Source organism: Macrobrachium nipponense, chromosome 17 (genome assembly GCF_015104395.2).
Source record: "Macrobrachium nipponense isolate FS-2020 chromosome 17, ASM1510439v2, whole genome shotgun sequence".
In the NCBI taxonomy this organism is placed as follows: Eukaryota; Metazoa; Arthropoda; class Malacostraca; order Decapoda; family Palaemonidae; genus Macrobrachium; species Macrobrachium nipponense.
Genome location: NC_087210.1, coordinates 2435195 through 2446284, shown reverse-complemented (window position 1 = coordinate 2446284; position 11090 = coordinate 2435195). Strand labels below are relative to the sequence as shown.

Below are 11090 nucleotides of genomic sequence, written 5' to 3'. Positions count from 1 at the left end.
ACAGGCAAAGAGGATAAAGAGTAGTGTTAGATATAGGAGAAAGCAAGATTTTGAAGAGGCAAGAATGAATGTTGGTGAGTCGTTGTCGATGTATGTCTGTAGGTTAGAAACATTAGCTAGGAAAAAGTTTGGGGACGAAGAGATAAATGAGTGTAAGGAGTTAGTGCGAAAGTTGTTGGCGACTGTACCAGAGAGTGTATATGAGTTATAAATCTGAAACTTAAGGAGAAAATGCGATGGACGAATGAAAGGTTAACATGGAACGACATTTTAGAAATAGTAGAGGATTACGAGTTAGATAGGTGTATGAAAGAGAGTAGAAGTGTTAGTGTTAGGACTGAAGTAGCTGAGGGTGTACCAGAGTTTAGAAGCTATAGGGAGGCAGTTTTGGAAGGGCCGAGGCGAATGGCAGAGCGAGTGGTAGATAGGAGCGTTAGAGCAAGTAATGTGAGTGCAGTTAGCCCTAAAAGAGATTGGGGTGCGAGTGTTGGAAGAGTAGGGTCAGTTAGTCGTGAGCGAGATCAGTGTTATAGATGTGGTAAGCCAGGACACAGGAAGAATGAATGTCGTTGGGCGTTAGGAGTGTGCTTTGGGTGTGGGCAAACAGGGCATTTGTGAGGTGAGTGTAAGAAAGATAGGGATATAAATGTATGGTGTGGACAGGTAGGGCATATAGGCTAGTGGATGTCGAGGTACTCGTATGAACATAGTTTGCGGCAACTGTGGGACGAATGGCCATTATGCTAGGATGTGTAAAGAACAGCGTGCGAAGTGTGTTGAATGTGGAATGGAAGGTCACGTGGCGAGTGTGTGTATGCGAAAGAGGATGAGTCAGGTTGGGAATTCGGGAAACTAGGTGGTAAGGGGATTCAGTTGGGTGGGTCCTCTAGTAAGCGACAGTATGTTTGGGAGAATACGATGAGTGAGTGATTGAGGGTGAATAAATGTGAGCCGAGTGTCAGTGAGCAAATGGGTCTGGAAGATCGGCAGTTAGTGTTGGTTGAGTATGGAAGAAAGAGGAAGTAGGTAAGGAAAGGGAATGAAAGGGAGAAACGTGAACTGCATGATAGAGGGGTTAGCGTTAGGGTAAAAATGGTGGCTAAGGCTACACAGTGTAATACAGATGACTTTAGGGGGGAGTAATGATACATATAGCGTGTGTGGGTTTGAATTGTCAGGGTTTAGTGAACAGTTTCAAAGTTTCCACCAGGAAAGGTAACTCAATGGTAGTAAGGATGGGTAGTTGGCAGTATGAAATGAGTCTCTTCGGGAGTTTTGGCAGGAAGTGTAAATGAGGTAAGTGATTTGGTGGCAGAGTTACGAGAGATGTTCGGACAGGGGTTGAGGGGGTAGATGAGATAAGTGAATGGGATTTGGGGGGATGGTAGTGAGGGAGATAGTAATGGTAGTCTGACTGGAAGTGATCTGGGAGAAGTTGATGGCGGTGTAACTGAGAGTGTGTATGAGGGCCCTCAAACAAGACCCAGGGGACCTGCATCTGAGCATCCGTGGGTGTTGCGGAAGGCTATTTAGTGTGGGTGTTGTGAGTGAAAGGAGACGTTATCAAATGTAACAGGGGAGGAAATATGGAGGAGTTATGAAGTTCCATTTGACAACGTCTGTGAGAGAGAGAGAGAGAGAGAGAGAGAGTGTGTGTGTGTGTGTAATTGCTGTATGGATGGTTAATGACTGAATTGGTTGTTGGTAGGTTCTGGGTTGTTTGCTGTTAGAGATCTGTGTTTTGAGTGAGTTTTTCAGTCAGTCTTTAGTCAGAAGCTGTGAGAGACAGTAGTGTTGGCAGCATTAAGTTAAGCATTGAAATTCGTTTGAGATGTGATTTGTTGTTAGTTATTGTTAAGTGGTGTTGTTACTGGGGGTGTATATTGCTTTTATTGTGTTGTTTGTGCAGTGGTCTTTTGTTGAGTTTTTGTTAGGTGTGAGGTCGTGGTTGTGTTTCTTGGTTCTTTGCCGTGTTGTTTTGTGGTTGTGTTCCTTGGTTGTTGTTGTGTTGTGGTTGTTGTGTTATTGTTGTCCTTGGGTGTTGTTGGGTTGTAGTCCTTGGGTGTTGTTGTGTAGTCCCTTGGGTGTTGTTGTGTTGGGTTGTGGTGTTGTGGTTCTTGGTGGTTGTTGTTGTTTATATCTCTGTGACCTCGACCAGCGGACAGCACAGGATAGCCCGGAGTGACTGGATTGATTGGTAAGTACATGTGTTTTGTTTTTTCGTTTGATTTTGTATAGGTAGTGTTGGTAGGTACATGTGTTTTGTTTTTTGTTTTTTGTTTTTGTGTAGGAAGGTGTAGGTCAATTGTCCTGCTGTATTTGTTGTGTAAACGAAGAAAGTGTGATTGAGGGTGGATTTTGGCAGCTGGACTGATTAGGTATATGTGGGGGGGATTCTGCAGCTTGTTTTTGAGCTTGTGATTCCGCCACACCCAGATTTTTATATATTTGAAAAATTGTGTATACTACTTTTTTAGTTTTGGTACCACCAGGACCTGTTGTTTTATCAATTTAAATTATCTTAAACGTCTTTTTCGGTTGTGATTATGCCTCCCATGGGTCTTGTTGCTATCAAACTCAGGTTAAATACTTCGTGAAAAGGTTCATGCACTACATTATACTATAAATATATCTTCAAAGTCCTTCTGTTTTCATTTTATTGTATCGTTACAACAGATATTAGCAATTTTGTCGCATTAACATCGTAGAAATGATGATCGCTTCGCGAGTGCTAGTTTCTTGCCTAAATAAAGAATGAAGTTTGTTTACGTTCTCTCGAGAAACGAAGCTAGCAATAAGACGAGCGCTTTTGAAGCCGACCAATCAGATACGGAGAACTTGAAATAGCATGATATTTTCATATCTTAGCTCTGTTTTTGATTTTTAATCATGCTTAAATTATATAAATCAATTATAAATTTAGTTTAAGACGAATAAGTAATAGATAATGGCGTAAAAATGAGGTTTCTTTGTTAGTTACTGCGCTCGCTGAGATCATTCGCTGGCGTGTCACATATGGCTACTTACGACATCAAAACAGTGACTGAAAACGTGTTTTAATATTCTCGTTATATCGCAAAAATGGCTAGACGGCACGCGAAGAAGAAACATCGAGGGATTAAGGATCCGTACAAACAAATTGAAGAGCGATTCAATAAGTAAGGGCATCGTAAAGTAATGGTAAAGTGTACTTTAGGACAGTAGGCTAGTGGCCATGACAGTAGCCACCTCGGGCTACCTAGCTATTTATAGGCTAATTCATAGCGTAGCTTCTGTAATGTCCAAATTCGTTAATATATGTTGAATTTTGGAGGTTAGAATGCAGTTTTAGGGGTCTTGGCCTAACTGAGGTACTGGAGGGCGGTGGGAAACCCCAACCTCTCCCCCTCACCCCCTCCCGTCAGGTTAGCTAAGTTAAGGTTAGGGGAGGGATAGCGGGAAACACCGCAGTGAATCCATCATCATCGCGTGAGTCACCCTTATTCACTTGATAGTTAGTTGGTGAAACGAGTTCAATTAGGGTAAACAATCATGGACGATCCACCATCATCACGCTGGCTGGGTCTTAGGGTAAACAACCGCATGGCCTGGATCAACTCACCGACGATCACGGCATGCCACCCTCCGAAAAAGTACTTATAACGCCTCCTGACACAAGAGATGGTTATCAGTCGCGACTTCTTGTTGGTGATAGACGTAGGGTAGATCACCACGGCAGGCCAACCCTCATCACGGTGGACGGGTCTTATTCACTCGATATTTAATTGGTGAAATAAGAATACAATTGCAACTCTAAGCATACCATTTAAAAGACTGAAGTTTCGTCAACATAATGTGATATATGAAAGCCCCACACGAACTAAGATAAGCATGTGAGCTCTTCGTAAAATATGTTTTCAAGGCAGTTTTGAAATCCAATATGGCGGCTACGTTTTTCATGGAAGGTTCTGGTCAGTGACGGCCACCATCTTTCCCCAGCCTTCCCAGCACTCATTTGAACAATGTTAGCGTATATATGTAACTTTTATTGATCTTACTCAAGATTGCAGTTGTAATCAGCACAATAAACATTTTGTTGCCTATATTAGTGAAAGTATGAAACTTGTTATTCCCGGGGTTTAATGGTTTGAACTGAATCATTCTTACCTTGTAATCGGTGGTTTTTATCCTTACTACCATCACAACTGAAACTCCACAGTGCTTATTTGATTGTATTATACACTTTTGGTCTCAGTTCACTCCACATTGCACTTTAAACCCGTTGCTGTTTCTGGTTTCTAAGCAGCGCGCGCCATAAACACAGTTATGAACAGCAGACACGACAGACGACGAAACTGCAAAGTTTTATTCCTAAACTGTTTACTGTACTCGTTATTTATGTTTTAAATTTACTTTATTTAAAAATTTTGATTTAATTCATGTATATTATCCCTTTTTTGCAACCAAATTACCCCGAAAAATTACAGATATTTCTAAATTAGATAAAATCAAATTTTTCTAACTTTTTCGTACATCTGGCTGCCAAAAACCATAGAGGAACGAATACGGAAAAGTGCATAGAGGAACGACTACGGGAAGGTGAATTATGTTTTTTTTTTTTGCTTTTTTGTTTTGCTAGCACTTTTCATTGATTTCAGTCTTTATTAGTATTTTGAATTTCTTTAATAATCGTATGCCAGAAATAAAATGTAACCTTTAATGTTTGCATGCTTTAATGTTTGCATGCTAAGAATGGCAAAATCATCGTTGCCACATTAGTGGAGGCTTCACACATACGCCGTTCCATTATTATAAACTGTTTCCATGAATTCTAGTTGTCATAGTAATGCAATAATGATAAAATTGCTTTAATATTTATGTATATATACTTTCCAATACATAGCCTAATTTCACCAATTTCAACGTTTTGTGTGTAGTCTTATACCCAGTTTGGAGGGTCAACACATACCGAATGGCAACAGAGAGAGAGAGAGAGAGAAGAGAGAGAGAGAGAGAGAGAGAGAGGAGAGAGAAAGGAAGGAAGGCGGAGGAACAAAGAAGAAAAAGGGATGCGGTGGAGGTGGGGGGAGAGGGTAGGTGGAGCTTTATACGTGTGTTCGTATCCATTTCTGCATAATGGAGTTTTTGTCTCTGGGTACAGGACAAGTGTCGTTATTCTTTACGATTAGTGATTCACGATACCCTTATAAATTACGGCACTGGGTGTAATGCACTATAGCAAAATCTCGTTCTGTTACGAGTGTTCGTTACAGGAAATAGGTATTGCCCAAAAACGTGCTTGCACTGTCTCTGAAACCCATAGTAGAACATGCTGCTTAGTTGTCATCAAGTTTTTATAACCAAGTATTTTTTTACAAGCTAGCTATTGAATAAATTTGTATTTTTCTCAGTCAAAACATATGCCCCTCAATGCTAACTTTCCTCTTTTAACGACTTTCTGGTCATTGCAAATTCGGCCCCATAATTTCTTATGGTGCGAAAACAGACAGAAGGGCCCATGGACCGAAAAACGATTGCGTCACACTACGGCGATAATTCAGCAGTAAAACATCTTCATATATCCAAAAAAGTAATAATAAAGATATATATGCGCATTACGATTATAACAATTAACATGTATAGCTGATAAACAATCTGCATGAATAACTGGTAAACTGTTCTGCAATGACAGTTGAGTATAGCAATTATTTACAGTAGGTACGAAAGTCAAGATGTCGTGACGTCATAATACAGAACTTAAAAGAACGTTCTAATTCAGAAAAAATAATTACTTAAATTTGAGTCAGAGTCGAGTTACTTTTTCAATAACGAAAATTTTCAAATTAATCATCATAAATATGTAAAATATTGATGTTTTACTACTTATTTAAAAATTAGCTAAGAGCACGCTTCTCGTCATCTTCTACCAAAACAGCTGTTTACTCCTGGCTTGTTTGTTGGTGAGAAATCGTGTTTCGATTGTTGTGATGAAAGTTCTCCAGCGTCTGTGGCACAAGTGGTGCGGATTTATCACAGGAAATGGTTAGTTTATTGACACAAGCTACTCCGTAAACATCGAGATGGCGTCAATCTTCTAAATACCTCGAGTTGTAAGTAAAAATGTTGAATGCGTTTTGGTGAGATTTGCACTACGTTTGAGACCGTTTTCAGTACCCTCTGTTTAAATCTTAAAATTTGGCCTTAATTTCTAACTTTGGAGAAAATACTTACTTCGAAAGGAGAGTAGAGGTCTTTAGCTCCGTTTCTCACCAACAAGAAGTCGTGACTGATGCCCATCTCGGGTGTCAGGACGCGTTATAATGTACTTTTTCGGAGGGTGGCAAGCGTTGAATGTAGGTGGCCTGGTTGGCCTGCCGTGGTGATCTACCCTAGCTAAAGACCTCTACTCACCTTTTGAAGTAAGTATTTTCTCCAAAGTTAGAAATTAAGGCCAAATTTAAAGCATTAAACAGGGGGTAGTAAAAAGGGTGTACAACGCAGTGCAAATCTCACCAAAACGCTTTCGAAATTTTTACTTACGCTTAAATAGGGTGAAACACCGCATGGTACAGGGGTGGACCATGTGCGGTTAATGTGTACCACCCCAAAAAAAGTACATTATAACGCGTCCTGACACCGGAGATGGGCATCAGTCGCGACTTGTTGTTGGTGAGAAACGGAGCTAAAGACCTCTACTCTCCTTTCGAAGTAAGTATTTTTCTCCAAGTTAGAAGTTAAGGCCAAATTTAAAGCTTTTCATTAAACAGAGGGTAGTGAAAATGGGTGTACACGGCAGTCCAAATCTCACAAACGCTCTCAACATTTTACTTAAAACTCGAAATATTAGAAGATTGACGCCATCTCGATGTTTACGGAGTCGCTTTGTGTCAATAAAACTTCTCATTTCCTGTGATAAATCCGCACACCAACTTGTGCCCACAGACGCTGGGGCATTTTCATCACACAATCGTTAACACGGAAACTACCACGACGTTTGTTTAGTAAACAACTGTTTGTTCATGAAACTTACCTGACAGATATATATAGCTGTATTCTCCGAAGTCCGACAGAATTCAAAAAAACTCGCGGCACACGCAGTGGGCGGCCAGGTGGTAGTACCCATTCCCGCCACTGAGGCGGATATCAGGAACCATTCCCATTTTCTATTCATATTTTTTTTTCTGTCGCCGGTCGGTAAACACCTGTTTACAGACCTCCGCCCAGGATTTTTTGGATTTGACTCTTTATAAGTATCTGGATTGACTTTTTGGTTTTGACTCTGGATTGTTGGATTGGCATACGCGATAGTGGACTGTTTTTGGATTTTGGATTGGCTTTTCTATGAACGTGATGTCGGGATCAAGTTCAGTGAGCTTCAGTGTGTGTGAGAAGTGATTGCAAGGTGAGGCTACCGAAATCATCGGTAGACCCCCACACAGTATATATGGGGTGAGGGGCATGTTTGCTGGTTGATCGTTGCATTGAATGCAAAAGTTTGACTGAGGATGAATGGAAGGTGTATGAATCCTATCGGCGTAAGTTGGAGCGCGATAGGATCAGGAGGTCTTCCTCCAAGAGCGGTTCTACGAAAGGTAAGGAAGTAAACATTTCTCCTATTTTAACACCAGTAGAATTTGCTTCACCCTAATCCTGTGTTTTTGCCTGAGGGCCCTAGTTCTGTGTCTGGAGAAGGTAATGCCCTTTCTCTGATTTCTAGAGTCTTTACGCACTCTAGAGTCCAAAGAGTTGGCCCTTGAAAACGGCTCGAGTAAAGTGTGTGATCGTGCCCCTAGTGTTGTGGAGGGGTTTCGGATCGATCGGCCCCATAATGCCTCTAGGTCTAGACCTCTGTCGGACTCCCAGAACTCAGGTGGGAGTGGGCAATGTCGAAAGCCGCAAGAGGGTTACGGGGGCTCCCCACCGATTTGGCGTTCCCTTCGGCAGGACCTGTTGCTACTTCCCAGGCTGCCAAGGAGCATGCCTCAGGCTCGCATCCTTAAGGACTGTTTTTCGTCCTCCGAGGGCGCCCTCCCCGCGCAAGGGTGGAGCGCTCGGAGAGACTCGCGTCCGTTGAAAAGGACTTTTCCTAGGGAGGACGCTTTACGTCCCCCTCTCTCCGCTATCGTTGCGGTCTTCGCCTGCGTCGTATGACGCGTTTCCTCCACAGAAGAGAGGTAGGACGTCGTCCGAGGACGACGCTGAGAAGCGCTTCTCTCGCGCCTCGGAGAGGCAGGTTGCTGTACCTGTGAGAAGGAAGGAGGCGTCCCCCCGCCCCTCGTCTTCTCGCAGGCGCAGCCCTTCACCTCCTCTCAGTTCTTCACCAACGAAGAGTATTCTTGTGTCGCTTCAAGACCAATTGTCGGCCTTAATGGCTCAGAAGACTCGCCCAGCAGCAGTTGAGCCTAAAACGAAGGAAGGACGCTAGACTGCCTGTCAAGAGGACGAGGCAGTCTCCTTCTCCGTCTCCTCGTTCGTCTCTGTCTCCCCGCACGAGGACCCTTTGAGGACCTCGCAGGACGCTTGGAGGACCTTTGAAGACGCTCGGCAGGACGCCTTTGGGACGCTTTGAAGGCCGCCGGTCTGGGATGTTTTGCTTGACGCTTTGCCTGTTGAGAAGGCTTTCGAGAGCGCCCAGAGGACGCTTTGAAAGCGAAAAAGCTGGACGCTTGAGCGTTAAAACGTAAGGACGCTCCTCGAGAGCGACTAAGAGTAGCCTCTCTTGACGCGCAGCGCGGTCAGGACGCTCTTCGTGGTTCGAGCTCTAAGGATCGACAGAAGGTCGGTCGCTTTGAAGAGGCTGATATTAGTCATCCTCGAAAGCCTTTGTTGAAGGCTAGACCCGTTGGGCGCACGCCCTCTCCAGAGGTTCAATCTCCTTTGCCTCTTCGGGTAGAAGGAGAGAGCTTAGTAGTCCGGCGGACTCAGTTGAGGAAGAACAGCCGTCAGTTTCGTCGGTTTCCGACTACAAGGTGCTGGTTCGTCTTTTACGTTCTTCTTTTGGTGAGAAGTTCCAGCCTGCAGCTCCCCAAGTCTCCACCCTCTCAGTTTCGTCTTCGAAGTCGTGCAAGGTTCCGGAGTGGTGGAGATGAAGACTTCCTTGTCCACTAAGAGAGCGTTCAAGAAGTTGCAGGATTGGATGGAACGTCGGAAGGATCAGGGCAAGTCGACTTTCGCCCTTCCGCCTTCAAGACTCAGTGGGAAAGGCGGCATTTGGTATGAGACCAAAGGCGAAGTAGGAGTTAAGATCCCGTCGTCTTCCCAAGGGGGACTTTTGCTAGTCTGGTCGACGCCCAGAAGAGATCTTTTATCGACCGCTAAGATTTCATGGACACCAACGGAGTTGACCATCACATGAAAGGTCTGTTAAGGACTCTGGAAGTCTTTAACTTCCTAGACTGGTGCCTAGGAGTCCTGGATCTTCATCTAGGAGTCCTGATTCTTTGAGTCTGGGGGAGCTGTCCAATGTGTTGTCTTGCATGGACAAGGCCGTCAGGGATGGTTCGGAAGAGTTAGTGTCTCATTTCGGCACTGCTTTCCTCAAGAAGAGAGCGCTTTTCTGCAAATTTTACAGCGAGGTCTGTTCTGCATCGCAGAAAGCGGAGCTTCTCTTTGCACCCTTTTCGAGCCATCTCTTCCCCCAGGGCTATGGTAAAGGACCTGGCAGTGAGCCTACAAGAGAAGGCTCCCCAGGACCTCTTGGCCCAGTCTTCAAGACGTCCCGCAGGTCCCCCCTACCACGGCGTCGTTTGGACGACCTCCTAGGAAGGTTTAAACCCTTTCGTGGCGCTCCTCCCGAGAGCTGCTCCTCGAGGGAGAGGACTTGCAAGAGGAAGAGTTCCTTCAAACCTAAATCCTCTAAGTGAGAGATAGTCCTTCAGATGCTGTTCGGAGCCAGGCTAAAGTTTCTTTGCGGGGGCGTGGAGAGAGAGAGATACAGATGCGTGGTCCCTCAAGATAGTGGAAAAGGGGTACAAGATCCCCTTTGTGGACCCTCCTCCTCTCTTTACTACGACTCCCAGAGATCTTTCCCCGTCGTATCAAGGGGAGAAACATCAGGTTCTTTTAGACTATCAAATGAGATCAAATGATCAAGAAAAGAGCGGAGGAGCAGGTCTTAGACCTGGGGTCACCAGGATATTACAACAGACTTTCCTGGTACCAAAGCAGTCGTCGGGGTGGCGTCCAGTCTTGGACGTAAGCAGCCTGAAATCTTTTTCGTAGAAAAGAAAAAATTCAAGATGGAAACACCTCAGTCGGTTCTAGGAGCCTTAAGACCGGGAGGCGACTGGATGGTGTCCTTGGACCTACAGGACGCATACTTTCCATGTGCCTATCCACCCTCTTTGCAAGAAAGTTTTCTGAGGTTTATTCTAAGGGACAAGTTTGGCAATTCCGAGCTCTTTGTTTCGGGTTTAAGCATGGCTCCGATGGTATTTACCATGCTCATGAAAAACGTAGCGAGATGGTTACATTCTGCAGGAATAAGAGTGTCCCTGTATCTCGACGATTGGCTGATCAGAGCATCGTCAGAAGGAAAGGTGTCTGAAGGACCTTCACTTCACGTTGGACCTTGGCGAAGTCCCTGGGACTTCTGGTCAACCTCGAAAAGTCGCATCTGACCCCAACACAGTCCATCGTGTATCTGGGGATTCAGATGGATTCAGTGGCTTTTCGAGCGTTTCCGTCCCAGGAACGACAGCTGCAAGGCTTAGAGAGTGTTTCGGCCTTCCTGGGGAAGGAAGCTTGCTCGGCGAGGGAGTGGATGAGTCTGCTGGGGACCATTTTCCTCGCTGGAAAAGTTTGTTTCCCTGGGAAGACTACACCTCAGACCTCTCCAGTTTTTTTTTTCTTAGCAGACGAATGGAGAGTCAGAGAGGATCTGGATGCGACCCTTTTCATCACCAAATCGGTGAAGAACCATCTAAGATGGTGGTTAGATCCTCGGAAGTTTCGAGAGGGGTTGTCCCTAAAGCTTCTGAGCCCAGACCTAGTGTTGTTTTCCGACGCCTCGGTGTCGGGATGGGGAGCAACACTGGGAGGGGAGGAAGTGTCAGGCACCTGGAGGGGGAACAGGTGTCCTGGCACATCAATGTGAAGGAACTAGCGGCGGT

General features: G+C 44.6%; 1 protein-coding gene across 1 annotated transcript in view; it reads left to right on the top strand.

Moving 5' to 3' along the window:
- Positions 1-2987: 2987 nt before the first annotated feature.
- The window catches only part of LOC135196121 (coiled-coil domain-containing protein 137-like), a 132693-nt gene continuing 124590 nt past the window's right edge, over positions 2988-11090 (top strand). The window contains exon 1 of the mRNA XM_064222589.1: positions 2988-3158. Coding sequence (XP_064078659.1) covers positions 3082-3158 — 77 coding nt within the window. The 5' untranslated portion in view covers positions 2988-3081. The remainder of the gene's footprint in view (positions 3159-11090) is intronic.